At 46.0% G+C, this 20,711-nt stretch overlaps 2 protein-coding genes across 3 annotated transcripts in view; one reads left to right on the forward strand and one right to left on the reverse strand.

Annotated features, from left to right (window-relative positions):
• Window positions 1-20,711, reverse strand: part of MCF2L2 (MCF.2 cell line derived transforming sequence-like 2) — a 232,463-nt gene that overhangs the window by 53,061 nt on the left and 158,691 nt on the right. The window contains exons 16-18 of the mRNA XM_041002575.1: window positions 2,998-3,151; window positions 2,742-2,906; window positions 2,529-2,610 (exon numbers count right to left, since the gene is read on the reverse strand). Of these exons, the coding sequence (XP_040858509.1) occupies window positions 2,529-2,610; window positions 2,742-2,906; window positions 2,998-3,151 (401 nt within the window). The remainder of the gene's footprint in view (window positions 1-2,528; window positions 2,611-2,741; window positions 2,907-2,997; window positions 3,152-20,711) is intronic.
• On the forward strand, window positions 3,127-19,058 carry B3GNT5 (UDP-GlcNAc:betaGal beta-1,3-N-acetylglucosaminyltransferase 5). Of its 2 annotated transcripts, none has more exons than XM_041002774.1 (2): window positions 3,127-3,245; window positions 15,714-19,058. In XM_041002774.1, exon 2 carries the CDS (start codon window positions 16,044-16,046, stop codon window positions 17,181-17,183), a length of 1,140 nt encoding a protein of 379 aa, XP_040858708.1. In that variant the 5' UTR covers window positions 3,127-3,245; window positions 15,714-16,043; the 3' UTR covers window positions 17,184-19,058. The 2 variants fall into 2 exon arrangements, with proteins under 2 accessions (XP_040858708.1, XP_040858709.1); XM_041002775.1 differs by lacking the exon at window positions 3,127-3,245 and adding an exon at window positions 3,872-4,202.

Genomic DNA, 20,711 nt, shown 5'->3' on the forward strand with positions numbered 1-20,711 from the left:
ACAATCCAACTCAAATGCAAAATTCCTCTAAGCCAGGCATGCAACACTCATATCACGGGGACTATTTCTGAACATCACTATGGGCTATCGTTTCCATCCTCATCTCTGTGCTACTCAACATAGAACCCCAGAGCTGCTGCTCAGTTTAAGTAGCTGTGGCAAGGCTGCATGTCAACTGTCTTTCCTAATGTAGTGTCAATCAGACAGCACCCAAGACTATCACTCACCACTAGGAAAAGAGGAGGGTGTTAGTAGCAGCCCCCCCCCCGGGAACCTGCACAGAACCCCACATGCCCCTGGGAGTGTGCAGTGTGGACCTGATACGCTGGTGGGGAAGGCAGAAGGGAAGCTGAAGTGGTGCCTGCTCATTGTCAGGGGCTACATGGGTGAAGGCAGCCACCAGGGAAAGCCTGTTGCAGCCCTCCTCCCCTCCACATGACACCTGTCCATAGCACAGCCCTAGAGAACCATGGAGGGTCCCAGCCAGCAGGGCCTGTCTCTTCAAGCCTGCCCCACCCCTTCAGTGAGTGCTAGACAGCAACCGAAAGGCCCTTTTAATGTGCACCTAAAGAAGCTAACTATCCAGGGCAGAGAAAAGTTTGGGGCGAGGTGGCTCTTAGTCTTGGATAACTGGCACACAGATAATGTATACCATGATGAAATGGCTATTACTGGCAAGTAGTAACCATAGGTATCCCTGGTGAAAAGAAAGGATTCTGGCCATTGGGCTGCTCCAGTCCCATCCCATCCCTATCTCTCAGGCACATCTGTAGATCCTCCCCCTCTAGTTTCACAGAGCTGAAGATGGATGTGGAGTCATTGTGGCTTTATGCCAAGGGGCAATGCTGTGTACACAGAAGGGAGACTCTGGGAGATGTGGCTTGCAGCAGACCCTGTGGCTGCAGTGGCACAGGGGACACACAAGAGCTCTCTGCTCCCCCCACCTCCCCAAAGTTCTGCACTCAGCATCTATCCTTATAGGTGTGTCGCCCTCACTCGTCCTCATGGGAAGGCTTCACTATGTGGTGCAGAGAGGCTGGGTGACTGGCCAGGGAGCCTGTGTAAGGAGCTGGGTCAGCATTCAGCCAGTGTCAGACAGCCCTGGTTATAGGACTCAGGTGTGTCTGAATTCACAGGTCAGGATGTACACAGGACCTGAGAGGAAATTTGATGTAACAGAATCCAGAAACTGATGACAAGTCCTGCCTGATGCTACATTGAGGTAGAGATTAATCAGCAAACCCATTCCTGCTTCATGACTCCAGTTATCCCAGCCTCTTGTTTGGGCCTCTTTTGCTCCATCACCTCATAGGTACTGTTGCATTAAGGGTTTATGTCATCTCCCCAGAACTAAAGTTGCTGCCATCCTACTTCCTGGCCCTCTCTGCTAACTCCGTTCCTTCTCTGCCATACCTGTCCCTTTTGAAACATGCAGATCCCAAATGCTCTCATTATTCAAGCTTATCCTCTTCAAGCTATTTTACTTCAGAACATTCCTTATTTTCTCTTATTGTCTGTCAAGTGCATTACTGAAGGTGTGATTAATCAAAGTCATTTATAACCTGAATCATGGGGCTATCTGCTCATATGCAGCTCTGAGGTCAAGAACATGGAGCGCTGTTCCCTTTCCTCGTCCCAGCCACATCAGCATCAACGTAGCCCCATTTTCTTTGCAGGTCAAACTCGGTTCTTCACGCATTCCCTCCTGATGAAAGCAACTGAGTAGTGTACCATCCAACCTCTCATTCTTTTCCTCTCATCAATGTCCTGACTTGCTTTTGAAATCATCTCCCTGTCGGCCATGTCTAACCATAGTCAGAATAAACATATGGCTTTTATGTGTGTGTATCAATTTGGGGAGTCAGCTTGGATTTCTTGTGTGTAGTCCTACATGCTTGTGCATGAAGCGCATGGGTGCGCTGCCACCGGGGCCTACTTCCAAACGACCAGAAAGGAATATCTTCACAGTTGATTATTTGCACATAAGTTCAAAGCACATGAGACGTGGCAGGAGGATGTACATGGGATTACCATCAAGATTGTATTTATTAGAGGATAAATTGCTGTCTGTGTTACAGTGTGCTCTGCTTCCAAACCAGCTCCCTGCTAATGCGTCTAGGAAAGCAGCTGATGAGAGCACAGGGCTGGGGTCTCTGGTACCCAATGGGAAGTTGCTAGCTCCTGGTAGTGCAGCCATTTGGGGAGTGAAAACAGCACACTCAAGATCTCTTTGGCACTCGGCCTTTCAAGTCAATCAATTTTTAAAGAGATTTTATTAGCTGTGATTGACAGTGTGGTAACACGGAATCTGCCTGTTGTGGGTCATTGTCAGGGACAGTTGGTACATTACTTTAATGTGGTCTACAGTGCTGCGTCCCTAAGGTGGCAACCCTGCCCTCTACAGGGAAACCATGCAAAGAACTGCCCGACAGAATGCGCGGGAGGCTTGGGGCGGCAATACCACACGTGCTCAAAATCTCCGTGGAACTAACAAGTACAGTGAGCAGTTTTAAACATATCTAGCTCACTAGCGGTGTCCCCTCTTGTACAACAGACCTGAAGCTTTCCTCCTATAGAGGTATGGGGCTTTGCACTCTTCTCAGTCATGTTCTAAAATACGAGCAAGAAACAGTGACAAAAAACCGCTCGCCCTAGGACACCCCACGCCCCACCCGTGGAATGGCAACGTTTTGTTCTAGGGGAAGGAGTTGGAACCGCATCTGGGGACCAAGGAACCAAACCCGTAAAGGTTTACGCATCATCCCTCTCCTCAGGAGAAGTTTATATTCATGGGAAACTGCCTTGTAGTGCTCGGTCGCGTCCTCTGGCGGTCGGGGGCCAGGCGGGAGGCTGGCTGGCTGGCTGGCGGAGGACGGTGGGTCATCAGAGTCAACCAACTCGGCAACCTGGAGAGGCACGGGCCAACCTGGAGTCCTTGCCCACCTGTGCGCACGACTCGGGGCGGGGCGGGCGCCTTGACTACCGCGGCCAGCGCACTCGCGGCTGCGCTCGGCCCCGGACGCCCAGGGCTGCGCCTAGGCTCGCGGCCGCCGCGCCCACGTCCGCGCCCGGAGCCCCCGACTGGGCCCGCCCCGCTCCGGCCCCCTCCCCATCAGGGACGCGCGCCGAGCCCGGCGGCGGCGGCCCGGCCCTCGCCCAGGGTTTAAAGCCCGCACACCAAGTTGTGTGCTGGAGCTCAGTGTGACTTGTCGTCGCTCGGTGGCAGCGGTGGGGACTCGGACGCGGTGAGTTTCGCGGTCTGCTCGTCTCTGGGAAGGACGCTGGCCATGGAGGGAGAGCCGGCCCGCGACGGGGGAGGGGCCGATTTTTTGAAAAAAGGGGTCGCTGCCACGCCAGCCCTCGTTTGCGGTGAATTCGTTTTCCTCCCTTTGTTACTTACCGGAAGCGCGGGGATTCTGGAGCGTGACCAGAAACCTTTGGGAAGGACTCACCTTGCCCTGAGAACTCTTGGCTTGGATCACAAAATAACGCGCTATTCGCTCAGGGCAAGAGGGATCCAGGCGCTCAGGCGCCGCTCTTGGCAGCGAAAGCCCTCACTCGCTCTCCCGCCAGTGTCTCCCCTTGTCTAGGGGTCCCGGCTGTGCAGCCGCTCGCATCCTGGCCGGCGTACCCCCGATTGGGGAGTGAGGAGGGGTAGAAAGGCATCCTCTTTTCCCTTCCACGTTAACACGCTCGGCGGGAGCCGTGTCGAGCCCCTGGCGTGGTGGACTCTTTGTGCTACTGACCGGAGCCAGCCCCGTGGGTGTCCCTCCCGGCTGCGGGCCGTGGCCGCCCTGCCTGCGCCCCGCCCCTGTCTGCCAGCCTGCCGGCCGATCGGCCGGCCTGAGCACCGAGCCGCGCCTCCTCTCCCGGACCACTCTCGCCCCTCAGTCCCTGGAGCTTGCCCGGGACCTAGGACTTGGCCGGGTTAGCCAGGACGCGAAGGCGCGCTCGTTCACGTGGCCGGCTTCTGGACGTCAGGTTGGAATGTGCGCTGGGCCGGGGACTCGCTGCCGGAGAAAGACTCCCGGCCCCGGGGCGCTCCTGCGTCTGGCAGCTGGGGAGGCCCTTCTCGCCGCGGGACTAGGGGCTGCTCGTCGTGCGAAGAGGGAGCCGCGGTCCCTTCCCGGAGCGCCTTTGTTCGCCCAAGCCAGCCGGCGAGGGTGGCGGGGGTCGTAACCCCGGACGGAGCCGCCTCCCAGGTGCTTAATGTGGGCGCACGGGGTAGGGGCAGTTTCTTGGAGACCGGAGGCCTCTTCCTTCCTTGGGAAGTCTTGGGGCAGGCCCGAGCGCGGGAATAGCGACGTGGACGCGGCTCCACCGCTTCGGGATCCGGCTGCTGATTGCAGCCTCGCTCCCCCGCCTGGCTGGAACGCTCTTGGCTAGTTACTGCCGGGGAAATGCAAGCAGGAAAAGTGGCCGGGAGGAGGGAGATCGCACAAACTTTAGCTGGGCTTTCTCTAATGGGGAGCACATGGCTGCTCTTAGCTTGCAACGCTGCTGAATTTGCTTTTCCACCCTAATCGATGGCTTGCTCTGGTACCCTACGAGTTTAGTTTTAATCTAAACACACTTTTCTTTCTTTTCCCATGAGGGTTTTTGTAGGGCACGGGTCATTTTAAAGGACACTGTTGTTTCGGCAGTGGGCCGGTGGCCCGTATTTAGGCTAATTCTCTAATGAAAATACATATACTAGAATTGGATTTGTTCCTCCGTGCCTTTATTTTGGGAAACCTTGTCTGATTCCTCTGAGGGAAGGGAGAGTGGAATGTAAGAAACTGAAATTGACCCAGAAAAGGATGCCGGAAGAGGCTACTTGAAGGTTAGCAGCGGTGTGGAAGTGATCCCACGCTTAACTTTCTTAAAGAGTGATGCGTAATGAGAAGCCTTAATCTTAACTTTCTTACAGGGGGTACCTTTTTATCTTGTCACCAGGGGGAGGAGGAATCCTTGGCCTTCTCCCTCCTCACTTTTTATTGGCCAGCTCTGCCTGAATCTGAGTCTGCACCTGAAAGATTTCTATTATATACTCACACTTCAATTGTATGACTCCATCACCAGGTCCTTTTCTCTCTCTACTCCCACCTCCCATGCGTCCTCCCTGAGAGTTCCAGTGGATTCCAGAAGTGCGCCTGAGTATATTGTAGGCTGGCTTTGCCAACAAAGAAAATTCATGAGGGGGAAAATAATTTGCCAAAGAAAGAGCAGGGCCTAACAAGTAAAAAACATAATGTTATATTTCATTTACATGGAGGATCACATTTCCCCATTCATAAAAGACATGTAAATAGTTGAGGGTGTGGAAAAGGGAAATAGCTTTCTAACTCTCAAATGTAGAATCCAAGGCTTGAATAATAACCCGTGGGGTTAGAAGTGGGTCATCTTTTTTTAAATGGGTTACTTTGGCTAGAATGATTGCACTTGGGGACTTTGAAATCTTTAAGAGGCTGAGTTCTGTGTGAGGCCCAGTTGTATCTTTCAGCACACTGAAAGGAAGGAGATAGTCTCAAAGTAACAACATGAACCCTGTGAGGGGGCCATTTGATGCCTGCCTGACTGAAGAGACAGAGACTTTGCATTTTAAGCTGCATTGTATCTTTTGGGGGGAATACTTCCATAGTGATTGCTTTATGCCAGTGTTAGAATGATCTTGAGACAGGAATTAATTGCATCTGTGTTTCAGAAATAGAGGCAAAGCAAATTATGAAAAGAGAGCTCTGCCACTTGACATCAAATCTTTTCCAGCAGAGAGACAGCCAGAACTGTGTAAATCTAGAATCGATGCTTTCTTTGTGGTAGTCACTATCTATTACTTTACAGGCTTCAAAAAAACTCCTGGGAAATGTAATATAAAAAAGTGGATTTTTTTCCATGAAACTACTGAAATGCCCTAGTGTAAGAATCTTTCTATGTAAAGAAATGGAATCAAGTGAGGTATGAATGAGAGTTAAATGTAAGTGATATATTTTTAAAAATATTTTATTCACCAGACAGGTAGAGACAGAGGGAGGGATCTTCTGTTGGCTGGTTCACTCCCCAAAATGCCTTAAAATTCTGAGCCTGGCTGAAGCTAGATACCCAGAATTCAGTCCAGGTCTCCACATGGGTGGCAGCGACCCAAGTACTTGAGCCGTCACCTGCTGCCTCCCGGAGTGTGTGCACAGGCATCAGGAACAGTTAGGACTTCAAGCTAGGCACTCCCATAATGCGATGCAGGTTGACCAAATACCAAATGGCATCTGAACTGCTGCACCAACTCCTGCCTCCCCCAACCCCTTAAAAAAAAAAAAAAAAAAGGTAAAAGCAGTGACAGCTGAAAAGAGCTGGCTTTCATCTTCTGGTTCATGTCAGGACACAAGAGAGCCGGTAACTCAGTCCGGGTCCTCCTGCATAGTTGCCAGGAGCCCGGTTGCTGGTGAGCCATCACTGCTGCCTCCCAGGGACTTCAGAGGCAGGCAGCTAGAGGCAGAATGAAGAACTGGAACTCAAATCCATGTACCCCTATATGGGCTGCAGGTGTCCTGGTCTTTAACAGTTAGGAAATTTCCCACTCTTAGCATAGCATTCTAAAAAGGAAGTAAGCCCACCAAAAGAACAACTGTTTACTAACTGACCCAACATGGGAAAGATCATTTCTAGAGATCCGATCTGAAACAACACTTGTTGATAAGCTATCCTAAGTGATCCTCAGGAAACACTGGCATGTATAGCCAGTCAATGGAAGAAGTGGTCTAAAATCTGCTTCTGTTCAAATCTCTAAAGCTCTGTTTTTCTGTTCTCTCCTACCTCCATCAGATGTGAGGGACCATTTACAGACTGGGTGGTAGGCATGCTACACTGGAAACATCTCCAAAGTCAGCCAGCAATCATCCTGCCCTCAGCTACCACGCAGTAGGTGATGAGTTCATGTTTGTTGAATTCATTAGAGGTAAACATTCCCTGCTCTCGCAGCTGTCCAGTAGAATGCCTGAAACGGAGCAGGAGCTTAATAAATGGCGTTTTACTTAGTGTGTAATAAATGTGTTGCTTCACTAAGAACTGTGTTCTCTGTATCATTTACATTTCGCATCTTGTTCTGCTGTTTGTACTCTTGCCTTGTAAACTCTCAATTAAATGTTGTTTCTAAACATAATGTCCCTCGTGGGACCTATGAACCAATTAGACAACAGACATAAATTAGGTTATATTGTAACTCAGATACTGAACCAGCTTTTACTACAATGATTGGACTGGGCACATCTTTCTAATCTCCTTTTTTCCCCAACCTCTGCCTTCTAGTCAAACAAGATGATTTTATATTCTAAGCCACAGTTTTTTTCTCTTGTGTACTATCAAAACTTCCTGTTGTAGTTCATCTTGGAATGGCATCCTCCCTGCTTTCTCCACCCCTTGCTTTGTGATCTGCTTGAATGCTCCTATTCTTGTACCCCATACACACCCTCTTCCAGAGCTGTCTTCTTCCTTCTCTCCATGCTATCTTTGAATTTTGTCCATTATTCTAGACCCAACTCATTTACCACCTGCTTCCCAGTTCCTATCTTCTTTCCTTTTATTGATCTTGGAGCAAAGTTCTTCCCTCACAGAACACATGATTGGTACATGGGTCTCTAGCATCAGCGAGATGGATGACATTTTACCTGCCCTACCCTAACTGAATACAATATATGTCCATGTTCCTTGACTGGTTTTTCCAGGGCAATGGATTCTCCAACATTCTTGAGTGCATACTGCTCTTCTCATGACTCCAGATATAGCAGTCATGATGTCTGAAGTCACTGTGTCCTAACTGGGTGGCAGGGACAGGGTTGGGAGTGATGGCAACCTTCAGTATTTTTAGATCACAGTAAGGGGTAAGTAAGTATTCTTGACAATAACTTATTGGTAAGTGAATATATAACTTTTCTAAAAAATTTTTTGAAGTATATTTTGGGGGTGAGAGGGAAAGAAGGAGAGAGAACACTCATTTGCTCATTCATTCCCCAAATAATTTTCAAATACAAGGGGCACCCAGCCAGGAGCCAAAAACTGAATCCAGGTCTCCCACATGGGTGGCAGAAACCCAACATCTTAAGTCACCGCCACCATCTCCTGGGATCTGCAAACATAGGAAGCTCATGTCAGGAGCTGGAACTGGGAGTCAGATGCAGACACTATGGGACATAGGTGTCCTAATTGATATCTTAGCTGCAAGCCAAATGCCCGCCCTTGTGCTTGTAGTTCCCACTTATTTACTGGCTATAAACCTTACACTGGATGATTTCTGTATATCTATCAGTCATGCCTTGTGATTTTATGAGCCAGCTTTGAACATATCTTCAAGCTTTTTCCTGCTTTTACACATGAAAAAAGTGCTGATACAGCATTGCATTAGAAAATTAGTTGTTAGGGAGTCCAGGGTGTGCATGTACAACCCCTCAGCTTTCATTTCATCCTGTACCTGCTCATCTAATAATGGTTAGAGCAGCCATTCACATAGGCAAAGCATGTATTTCCCTGTCAGGTTTAGGGTCGTTTGTGTCTTGCTTCCATCTGCATTTTGTTAGCCTTTACTCTCATTTCCTTGGCACCATACCCTTTTTGCTATCCCCTGATCTCAACATTCCCTCTTAAATTCTGCTTGGTCCCAGGAGCAATAGATTTTGGGCAAAGGTGACTTCACCAGGCTGTATCCTTTGGGTGGACAGGACAATCTCTTCCCCACAAAGAGGACTGAAGCATTGGCTGACGGCTAGAGGGAATCCCAAATGGCAGAATGGTGGTGGGAGGAGAGGAGAGAAAAAAAACCACAGAACACTCAGAGAACAGGCTTTCAAAAGGAGCTGTTCCACAGGGGAAGGGTATGGGAGGAAGGAAGGGGCCCAAGAAGGCATGAGCTACCACAAGGTCCAGAACTGATAAAGATTTCGTGGTGGACCCAGGATCTCAGTGTTTCAAGAGGGGGAGATGATCTCTCTGATAGGCGGTGGTGAGGGTGGAGGAGTTACTGTATGTAAAGCATCCAGAACAAAGCCTGGCTGGTGGTGCAGGTAACACTGTAGTAACTGTTGCTGGAATGATCAAGAAGTTTGTTTCTTAGTTAAGCAGGTGTCTGCCAACACAGACAACTGTATCACAAACAGGACTACAAAAGGCAAGCTTAGAGTAGAAAAGCTAATGTTTGGCCTCTCCTGTTTCACTTTTTGTTATTATTTCAAACTATGTGTAATCAAACTGGTTACTAGGAAATTCTAGTGACTTAAAATAACCCCTCTACATTATAACAACACTCCCCAGTCCCATGCCACCAGTTTCCTTAGTAAGAGCTTACGGCCTGCCCAAACCTATTTTTCTTCATCTGGTACTTCCCATAACCAGCAAACAGAAATGTATACCCATGCTTAACTTGCAGAGAAACAAATAGCATGGTTTGTGTACATGGGGATCTTGTACCTGGATCCAGAGGGCATGTTTTTTTTTTAAATCCAACTTTCTCAACTAACATTGAATCAAGAACTTGCTGTGTAAATCCTTCATGGAAGGACAGTCACTCCACATAGCTCGTAATACTTCCCTGTGGCTTCAGCTAAAGCTTCACAGCTGAAGTCACTATTACATAAACACCTGCCAGTAGCTGTTGGGTAGATATATGCCTTTTGATATGAGCCTTGTGTAGGAAACACTCATGTTCAAATTAAAGAGTAATGCAACAATGCAAAGGTGCTTAATTCTTCACACCTTAAAGTGTGAGCTGTAAATGTAGGTTTCAGGTTCCTTTATTCCTCCTTCGACTAATGGGTAAAAAAAAAAAAATACCAGCTGTTTCTCAGCACCAACAACCAAGGATCAAATTAATAGCCTTTCCAGTAAATTTGAGGCTTTGGAGTCCTGATTTGTTTCAGTAGCTTGGCTGCTGAGAATTGGTCCTCAGTATGACAGGAAAGAAATGCCAATAGGGGGCCAGCATTGTGGTGCAGCCAGTTAAGCTGCTGCTTACAATGGCAGCATCTCATTTCAGCCCAAACCCGCTACTGTGGGAATGTAGGGAAAGAACCTTGCAGATAGAACCCATCCAGGGCCCTGCTTTCCGGCCTTCTGCATCCCCTGTAACACACTGCCACTTGCATCTCTTTTTACTTAGTCACCATTTAATAGTTACCATTACCAAAACAGAAACCTCTGTGTGCACTAAGATCCCTCTGCCTGATTTCTTTTGGAAGATTTGTTTATTTCTGCCTGATTTTTGAAAGTTCTCCTTAAGCCAGCCCCAGTTTCTCTGTTTTCACATCATGCAGCTCTTTCATTTCTCTCCTTCAACAAAAACTGCTCCTCTTCCTGCAGCTCCCTATGTCCTGATCATGTTCGGGTCCCTCCTGGAACTTTGACTGATCTAAACACTGCTGACCTGCCTGCTCCTGGGCCCCATCTGTCGGGCCTAGAGTCGGCATCACACAGATTTGACATTGGTGATCTGCGGAACTGGCCAGGTTGGATCCATTCCTGTTTGGGGAAACTCTGTTTTTATATGGGAACTATGATCTTATCTCAAGTTATTGTAAATGCTTTGAGACTGGAAACTACAAACTCCTGCTTTGAGGATCTCCTTGCCACAGCTGTTGGAACCACTCACGCTGTCAATACTCAGATATTTGTAGGATTCATCGAGACGTGGGAGATTGAGGTGGCATAACTTGGCCAAAGTCTAAACCACATGATCTTGAAGAAAATCTTCCCATTGATGGCAGGTTTTGCATAATATTTTGGGATTCGCCCAAAGTAGACTTAACAAACCAGTGAGCAGGAGTTGGGGAGGAAAAACATCAGCGCTGAGGACTGGGAGTCTCATAGCAGCTAGACATACCAACTTTGTTTTTTTCTAGGAAAGCGTTCTTAGGAAGACAGGTGTTTTTGAGTACCTAGCACAACTCCCAGACAGTGTCTGGTGTAGGAGTAGGTTGGGCTCCTTCCTTTATGTTACTCTTTCTTTCCCTCTCTGACTACTCCAGTTAAAAAAAGACTTAAGAACAGCTGTTTCTTTCTTCTCGTTCCAATAGAAGCAACTCTGTTGTATTCCAAATATTTGCATAGTTCCCTTTAAGCAGTCTTTATCCTGCACTCACCTATGATTCTGGTTCATATTTTCAACAGGTGGTTACACTACATTGAGTTCTGTCCTTGATTTGCAAATTAAATCACCAAATCATAGTGGGGTAAAGGTTGCCCATGGTTGCAGTATAAATCTGCCCTTCTCCCCCCCCCCCCCCGCTGCTCCTCCCTGCAGGGGCCAGCCTGGCATTTCCAGGCTATTGATTGACCACTGACCCATACTGCAGACACACAAAGGGAGCTGCACCCACAGCAGTGTTAGGACTATTGCTGAGCTTTGCATTCGTTATTGTGATCGCTTTGTTTCCAATAAGGCCCTGCCTGTTCTCCCACCAGATCAGCAGCTGGCCTCTGTATGCAGGCTCTCCCCAGTACCTTCTCCTGCACTCTGAATACAGGATATTGGAAGATGAGCTTTAAAGAAGCCTTGAGATGCTGTAGGAAACCAGAAGAGTGAGCGTCAGTGATGTGTGTGAGGTCTCGGCAAACCAAACCTGGGCTGGGCAGTGCTGTTCACGGGCAGTTCGTGTATGTGGCTGTGAGAGGGGCAGAGCTTTGGGTTTGGGTGGGCAAAGTTCCTAATGACTGCTGCATGTGGCGGAATCCAGGTGATCTTCTGTTGTAGAAGAAGAGCTGGGTGTTACAAATGGGTATTTTATTTCCTAACTTTTCCTGGTGGTGCTGGGGGTGGGGTGGTGAGATTAGGCTAAAACAATCCAAACTGTCAAAAGTGTTTCATTTTAGAACCTCACATGCTATACTGAACCAAGTAAGCTACGTGAGTGGTTGGCTGTTTTGACAGGTTCACATTCGTTTTTCAGAAAATATGTTGTTTTGTAGAGGTCCATCTGGATTAGTTATTAAAATCCTGGGAGCATCAGTGGTGGGAGATGAACGGAATGCTACGAGCCATTGTTTGCTCGCAGGAGCTATGTTTGCAGCAGAGATGCTAGAGATGCTACTGAGCCAGGTGCACATCTGGTGCCAGGGAGTTGGGCTCTGAGGGCCCGATGATGGTCTAGCCAGCAGCACAGGCTTGTGCATGGGTGAGTAGGTGCAGAACAAGCCTGCACACGAGCATAGCAGAAAAGGGAAGCTGGCTTTGTTTGGGGTCTCTTGGATTCCAAAGGTTTACTTTACTCTATTCCTCTTTTGCCAGTCAATAGGAATAGAAATTGCACGTTTGTTTCCATTGAGAATGTGTCTGCCTGCACTTCTCAAATGCTTACTCTGTCAGCTATCCAGCCACCTCCCTGCAGAGATGTGGTGGAGGGACAGGAGCCCTTGCTTTTACTGTTCTCCTCTGCAACAGCACTGTGGACAGACTAAGTGGACAAGACCCCACAAATGAATGCCATTTCGAAAAATCTGGGCAAATGCTACCACCAAGAAACAGAAGCTTCCTGCCGCCTTCCCCATCCTCCACTCAGCCTTTGTCTAAGAGGAAATGGCTCACTGTGGTCTGTGACTTAAGGGATCTAAGGGTGGGTGCTGCTGTCTTGCTTACAGGGAAGCACAATCAAGCATTTTGCATGTCAATGCTGAACACACACATGCATAAAACTCAGTGTTGTACAAAATGACCACTGCGTTCAACTACTTTTGGTACATTCTGCCATTTTAATTTAAATATTGTTTGCGCCTTCCTAAGTAGCATTTTAAGTGTATAAAGTGCTATCTGTTACCTCAGGGCATGTTTCACTGGGGCTTTGCTCTACTCTCCATCTCCCTCCCCCTGGAGATTGGCATGCCTGGCCCTTGTAGTTGTCTGTTGCCCTGTTATGAAGCCAGAGTGAAGGAACTTGGGCCTGAAAACCCTGTAGTTAGGAAACAGGTGTCTATTCTGAGCCAGACCCATTCTTCACGGCACTCAGTCAGTTTTTATGCCAGGGACCAAGGGTTGGGGGCATTAGAGACAGGCTCTGGGCATGAAGCAGGGCATCTGCCCAGAGGCTTGTGATGTGGGACTGGCCAGGACTCTGCATTAGGTGTAACCTGCTTTACCCTCTCCTTGCCATGTGGCACCCCTGAGGCAAGGAAGTGTTTTGCTCATGGTAAGCACTGGGACAAAATCCTTGCAGGGAGGTGCTATCTCTTAGTGCTTAAAGAGAAGGGAAGATGTGGGACAGCACCTGTGGCATGGACCTCCATAGGCTGGTCCTGACCCTCGGTTCTTCCTAAGTAACCACCATTGAGTGAAAAGCACTTTACCCACCCACCTACCCTGCCCAGCATGTTTCTTTGCGTCAATGTTAGTGAATGCCTATGAGTTTTCAGATGCTGATCTAGCAACAGAGGTCAGTGTCTAAAACATCATGCCTGAAAAAGCTTCAACGCAGGTTGTAGGAAGGTGTTGTGGTGACACAATAAGAAGCAGCTGTGGTGACAGAATATCCATCCTTCAGGTTCAGGGCATGACCTACTGATAAAGGAGATAGAGCATGCCAGGTCATAGCACTTGTGCAGAGGACAGATCATCTGACTTGGCAGGTGTGGCTGCTCTCCCAGCAGTGACTGGGTCATGTGGAATGATGTGTTACAAGCAGGTGATGTGGCATAGTGGATTAAGCTGTCTCTTAGGGATGCTCTCAGTCCATATCAGAGTGCCTAGAATTGAGTCCTCACTCTGATTTTGACCCAGCTTGCTGTTAATATGTCTGGGAGGCAGCAGATAAAGGATGCTAAGGTTTCTGGCACACCTAGATGAAATGCCTGGCTGCTGTGGCTTCGACCTGGCCTAGCTGTGATTGTTGTGGGTATTTGGGGCATGAAACAGTGGATGAAAGATCTCCCTCTGTCTCTCTGCCTTTCAAATAACCAGATGTTTCATTCAAAAATGATGTGGCAAAATAGATGCCTAGTCATGTAGCTGCCTGACTGCCTGAGCTATCATTGTACCGCAGTGAGTTAAGCCATTGCCTGTGACTGGCATCCAGTTGAAGCACCAGTTGAAGTTGCAGCTATTTTACTTGCAGTCCAGTTTGCTGCTGATGTACTTTGGAAAGCAGCAGCAGAAAATGCCTGTGTCCTTGGTCCCCTCCCCACTCAGGCGGGAGACCCAGCCGAAGCTCCTGGCTTTGGCTTCAGCCTGGCACAGCCCTGGCTGCTATGACCTTCTGTGGAGTGATTCAGTGGATGGACAATATCTGCCTCTATAATTCTGACTTTCAAATAAACAAATATTAAAAAGAAAAAAGAAAGGTTACTCTGACTATAAAGTGGAAGATGGATAGGGCAAGGGATCATTGAATTTGGGAGAGAAATCATAATGACACAAAGTGGTGAAGAGAGATAAAAATAAGTGATTCACAGGATTGGACAATTGGATGTGGAACTAAAGAGAACTTTCAGATCTCTGACACAGATTAATGAAGTGCAGTCTGCACAAATAAAGAGAAAGTGGAAATTAGAGGTTTTGTGGGAACTAGTAGTTTGGCATAACAGGTTAAGTCACTTGTGTCGGTCACCACCTCCATTTGGGAGAGCTGGTTCAAGTCCTGGGTGCTCTACTTTTGATCCACTTCCCTGCTAATGCACCTCAGAAAGCCACTGAGATGGCCCAAGTACTTGGACTCAGTTCCTGCCACGCACATGGGAGACCAGCATAGAGTTCAGACTCCTAGTTCTAGCCTGGCCATACCTGGCTTTTGGGGGGGGGACATTTGGGGAGTAAAAAATTGGATGGAAGATCTCTCTATGTGTTTTCTGCTCCTCCCTGTCATTTTTCATTTCAAAGAAAGAAAAAGTAATCTTTATTTTGAAAAAAAAAATGACATTTGAAGGGCCAGTGCCGTGGTGTAGCAAGTTAAGTTGTTGCTGGAACAATGGCATCCCATAATGGTCCCCAGATCACATCCCAACTGTTTTTGGATTTTTTGGGTTTTGTTTTGGTTTGGTTTTAGGATTTATTTATTTATTTTTTTAAAGTGGGAAGGCAGCTTTACAAAGAGAAGGGAAGACGGAGAGAATTTGTCCATTAGTTCACTCCCGAAGTAGCTGCAACAGCTAAAACCGACCCAGAGCTGAACCTACCTAGAGCCAGGAGCCTCTTGCAGGTCTCATGCACGGATGCAGGGTCCCAAGGCTTTGGGCCGTCCTCGACTACTTTCCCAGGACACAAGCAGGGAGCTGAATGGGAAGTGGAGCAGCCAGGACATGAAACAGCCCAGATGGGATCCTGGAGCATGCAAGGCAAGGCATTTAGCTGCTATGATATCATGCCCAGCCTTTACCTTTTTATTTTATTGCTGTCTTATCTGGAACAAGCTTTATATTTTTTCTGCTATGAGTTTAACTTATATTTGATATTTTGTTTCTAGTGCCTTTCATCATGACTATATTCAGGTTAATCTAGCATAAATACGCTCTTTGGCAAAATTTGAACCTCAAGTTTACAATTTGGCAGCCATTTTTGAGGCTTTTTATGAGGAGAATAGGGTCTCTGTCATCAGAATGGGAAGATAATACAGTTTTTCCACTTCTGTACTCCTCCAAAAATCATACAGCTATAGGCTATAGGTCATGACCAAATATCGGGTCTCTTGTCTGTTCCTATCAGGTTGTAGATTTTCTTTTTGGTAACTCAATAATCCTTTCACTCCTAATCCTTTTTTTCTACTTGACTCCAACAGGTCACCTTTAATGTTCCCGAAGAGCTGTGTGCGGAGCAGCTACAGAGAGGCCACACGCCACATTCAATGAAGGATGCTGAAGCGGGACCATGTTGATGTGCTAATGTCCTCTTTCAAAGCAAGCTCCATTCTTTTGCAAGCTCTGGGAGAGTGGTGTTAGCAGCAAATACTCTGTGAAACAAGAACATCTCAGTCCATTTTAACCACCAACAGTTATTAAGATGGACATTTCTTGTATGGAAGACAAATTTCTTTGGTCTCAAAGAAGCAGGTGCCCATTTAAAACTGATCCTAAATAAAATTAAAAAGTTAACAAAAAAACAGACCTGAATGGACATGAGAATGTTTGTTAGTGGCAGAAGAGTCAAAAAATGGCAGTTGGTTCACTTATTTGCCTCTTGTTTCTTACTGAGCCTCGTGTTTTTTTGGGAACCAATCGATAACCACATTGTGAGCCACATGAAGTCCTACTCCTATAGATACCTCATCAACAGCTATGACTTCGTGAATGATAGCCTATCTCTCAAGCACAGCTCTGAGGGGCCCCGGTACCCCTACTTGATTAACCACGAGGAGAAGTGTCAAGCCCAAGATGTCCTACTCCTCCTGTTCGTAAAGACAGCCCCCGAAAACTATGATCGGCGCTCCGCCATTAGGCGGACGTGGGGCAATGAGAGATATGTCCAGTCTCAGCTGCGTGCCAACATCAAAACCCTGTTTGTGTTAGGAGTCCCCAACCCCCTGAAAGGAGAAGAACTGCAGAGAAAACTGGTTTGGGAAGATGAGATGTACAGGGACATAATTCAGCAAGACTTTGTGGACTCTTTTTACAACCTGACTCTTAAATTACTCATGCAGTTCAGTTGGGCAAATGACTTTTGTCCACACGCCAGGTTCCTGATGACTGCTGATGATGACATATTTATTCACATGCCGAATCTTATTGAATACCTGCGGAGCTTAGAACAAATGGGTGTACAAGATTTCTGGGTGGGTCGTGTTCACTGGGGTGCCCCTCCTGTCAGAGACAGGAGCAGCAAGTACTATGTCTCCTACGAAATGTACCAGTGGCCGGCGTACCCCGACTACACTGCTGGAGCTGCATACATTATCTCTGGAGATGTGGCCGCCAAAGTCTACGAGGCATCCCAGACGCTGAATTCCAGCCTTTACATAGATGATGTGTTCATGGGCCTCTGCGCCAATAAGATGGGAATAACACCACAGTACCATGTGTTTTTCTCTGGGGAAGGCAAGGCTCCTTACCATCCCTGCATCTACGACAAAATGATAACATCTCATGGACATGTGGAAGATCTACAAGACCTCTGGAAGGATGCCACTGATCCAAAAGTCAAATCCATCTCAAAAGGTTTTCTGGGTCAGTTATACTGCAGGTTAATTAAGATAGTTCTCCTCTGCAGACTGACCTATGTGGACACTTATCCCTGTAGGGCTGCATTTGTCTGATGGTGCTTGAATGTCATATGTTTTCACTGTCACTGAGCCAAAACTGGATGGAAACCTTTCCTTGTTTCTCTATTCCAAAGCAGATGAAAGACAAAGAAATATTTTGATAGCCCAGCCTATCAGAATGTTTCTTGGCTTCTAGAATTGTTTGGAAAAACTTAACTACTTCATTGCCTAAATTCATTTCAAGGAATTCATATGCAGAGATAGGTTTGTATTATTCATGGGAATAAAACTAAAGGGAAGTTCAAGTCATGCCACAAATGTATCTGGGGAATAGAGATGTGCTGAAGAAGTCTTGAATAGCTCTTTTCAGAAAATACCAGGTGAATGTGTAGCACGACATTTCAAAGAAATGAACGTTTTGTGTGATCGGGTAAACAAGTTTATTTTTTGTTAAAGAGCACTTGGCAGAGGTGATGGGGACAAAGAAAGGGGCATAGGACAGTGTATGGATTTTTATTTTTTTAAGTCTCATGCTTAACAGAAAATGGAAGAAAATGTACATAATTTCATTACAAGCAGTCAAATCATTTATACCTCCTTTTCAAAGTTTAATGTGAAATGTGAGAAACAGCATTGGTTCAACCCTCCCTGGTACTATATATAGGGGGCTTTTTGTTGTTATGTTAGAAAACTGCATAAAACTACATAGATAGGGCCGTTCTCTAGAGAGAAATCATTGCTGATTGAAATAAGGTGACTTTAATTTATTGAACTTTTTTGACTAGTGTTTAAACATCCATTAATTGGCCCAAGTCTATACGGTAGTTACTTGAGTGTGATTTGCACAGATGGGGGAAACTTCCAAAGAAACCACAGAATGTAAGAGCCTTCTTCATAATTGATATATTGAAATCTTAAGTGTGTAAATCATTGTGCTGATTACTAACATTAGCCCTCTCCTCCCTTAACAAAGACTCATGAACCACAAGACTCATTTCCAGGTTCATAGTTTTCAACTGACAGGACAAAACACCAAATTGAAGCCGTAGTACCTCAAACAGCCATTCTCAGATAACCATCAGGGATGCTCTTGAGCTTTGAAATGCTTTGAACTTATGAGCAAACTAACAGAAAAGCGATGAAGAGGTTGCCTGAATGAGTGCATCCTCCATCACCAGAGAGGGAGTTGAACTCTGATGGAGTGATTCATGTTGATCTTACCAAGCAGGATCAAAACCCAGCCAAGATGCACACAGCCACCCTTCACCACACAAAGAATCATGTGATGGCCATTGTTAGGGACATTTGATGAAAGCCAAAAAAGTAGTGTCTGCATAAAGTGCTCAAGTGTCTGTAAAACCTTGACTGCATGGGTACTGGATAGAGAAAACTGAGAGGTCTCACTTCCTGACATAATGGCAAAACCATTGCAAAACAACCACAAAAGTTTCTCAGTGCACACAAATGGATGGTGTTGGTCATTCTTAGCACACAGCTTTTAATGTTTACAAATACGTGGATGCTCATTTGCTTTTCTATTTTGAAGTGTGAGGCTTGTTTACATTGATTAGGTAACTCAGTGTTTTTAACCAATGTCAAAATTCTAGATTCAAACATTCTAGGTTTTAGTTAACACAATAGATTTAGGGGCTTGTGTCAATAGTTCAAATTTTCTAATAATTAAAAAAAAAAAAACCTAAGAGAACAAAAGCACATTTTGACAAAGCAGCTTTATAATGAATTGTTCTTGATTGATTCTCTAATAGCCGTGTGCTTTGGGTCACACAGATCACACCTGTCTATACTTAGAACTGTTTAAATCTGCCACTGGCTGAAACATCAGTGTCTCCTGCCGTTGAAATGATCTTGTTTACAACAATATTTTGTGTGTGTGCAAAATAGTTATTTATTTGCTGAAACAGCATTCCTAAACTGGAAGGAAATATGAAGGCACTTCCTTTTTTTTTCCTTTCAGGAAGGAAGTTGCTAGATGATTCCTTCATGACACTAATGGTACTGAGAAGAGTATTTGTAAATAAAAGGTGTCCAACCTTTTAAAAAGGAAGGAAACACCTTTTTGGTGCTGCAGTGCAGGGTTTTTTTTTTTTTAATGTCAACAAAGGGAAGAAATGAACTATCAGCCTGATAGGTCACATGTTATTATAACACAGTGTTATTGTTAAACTTTTTACCTCTTGGTATTTTCCATACTATTAATTTTGTATAAAAATGTTAAATATTTATATTACTTGAATTTTGCTCTTATGGCAGAATAATTAGTGGGTTTTAAAAATATATACATCATTTCCAATAAACAACTTAAAAACCAGCTGCAGATTTCTACTTAACTGCGTGTGTAAATACCATGTGTTCCAATCATCAGTTTGTTGCCTTTAACCTCAGAGATGTGGGTGCCCCACCATCTTAGTCCTGTTGCCTTTTGCACTTGCTTCTGTGCCCTGGTTTAGCATGCCTGCAGCGTTGTACTGCTACCTGCCGGGGAAATGCCTTAGGCTGGAATGTCTAGGTAGAGGATGTGTTTCTCAGAACCCAGGTCATCTACAAAACAAGGGTGAAATAAGAACCCCTAGCCAGACACCACTCGGTTTCCCTTTTCAGAGCTTTCACTGTCAGAAAATAGAGTTTTGTGTAGCCAGGAATGATTTTATGCCTCCACCAGAGTACGTACTATTTCAGTAGATTTGCACATACAATGCTCTCATCCATTTTCTTTTTTCACCTGATTCTGCCTTCAGTTCTTGACATAGCATGCAGTAGGATTCAATTTGAATACTTTTTTTTAACTTGTTAAGTATCTAAATTATTTCGTTGCCATAGAACATTTTCCTCATAAAGAATATTTCAGGTGTTTGAACTAAGCGATGATTACCTGAAAGAATGAACTTGACCTGCATCAAGACCAAGTTCATTGGTGACTATGGCTACCATGGGAGTAAGACCAGAAAACTCATATGCAAAGTTATTTATTTCATTTTAGTGATGTGAGGAATGTTAAATGTCTCCCAACCCTGGTCTTCCAGTAATGTCTGCATTCTGAGTCACTACTTGTATTAAAATAGTCCTTTGTTGCTGACCTCAAAGGCTCCCTCTGCCTACAGATCTCAGCTCTTCCACCTGGATTTCAGGACCCGAGGCAATCTTGTCTCCTCCTTTCCCTGTAACCTGCTTTTCTCCTCTGCCACTATTATCAGTCACTACTCTCATTACCAGGGGTGTATCTTGCTCAAGTGGGTTTCCCCAGCCAGGAACCTGGTTCCTCCTGTATCTGACGAAATCCTGGAAAGCCAACCCCGCCTTCTCTCCTCCCCACAGCTATATGCCTAATCGCATGTTGTACAACCTTCTGTTCTCTTCTGAAGGGAGGGGAATCAGCACAGTCATATCATCACACAGTGCTCAAAAACATGTTTTCCAAATAGATTGGAAATATGTTTTCCAAATAGAATGGGATGATGTTATTCTGTAAATCCAAACTAAACATAAAAGGATTCAGAACCATTAGAGGACATTACCTGGTACAATATTACCATGGCTTCAAAGTTTAGGATCTGTTCAACATTA

The sequence above is a fragment of the Ochotona curzoniae genome, unplaced genomic scaffold, assembly GCF_017591425.1.
Source record: "Ochotona curzoniae isolate NIBS_2020 unplaced genomic scaffold, NIBS_Ocur_1.0 scaffold_2587, whole genome shotgun sequence".
NCBI classification, from domain to species: Eukaryota; Metazoa; Chordata; class Mammalia; order Lagomorpha; family Ochotonidae; genus Ochotona; species Ochotona curzoniae.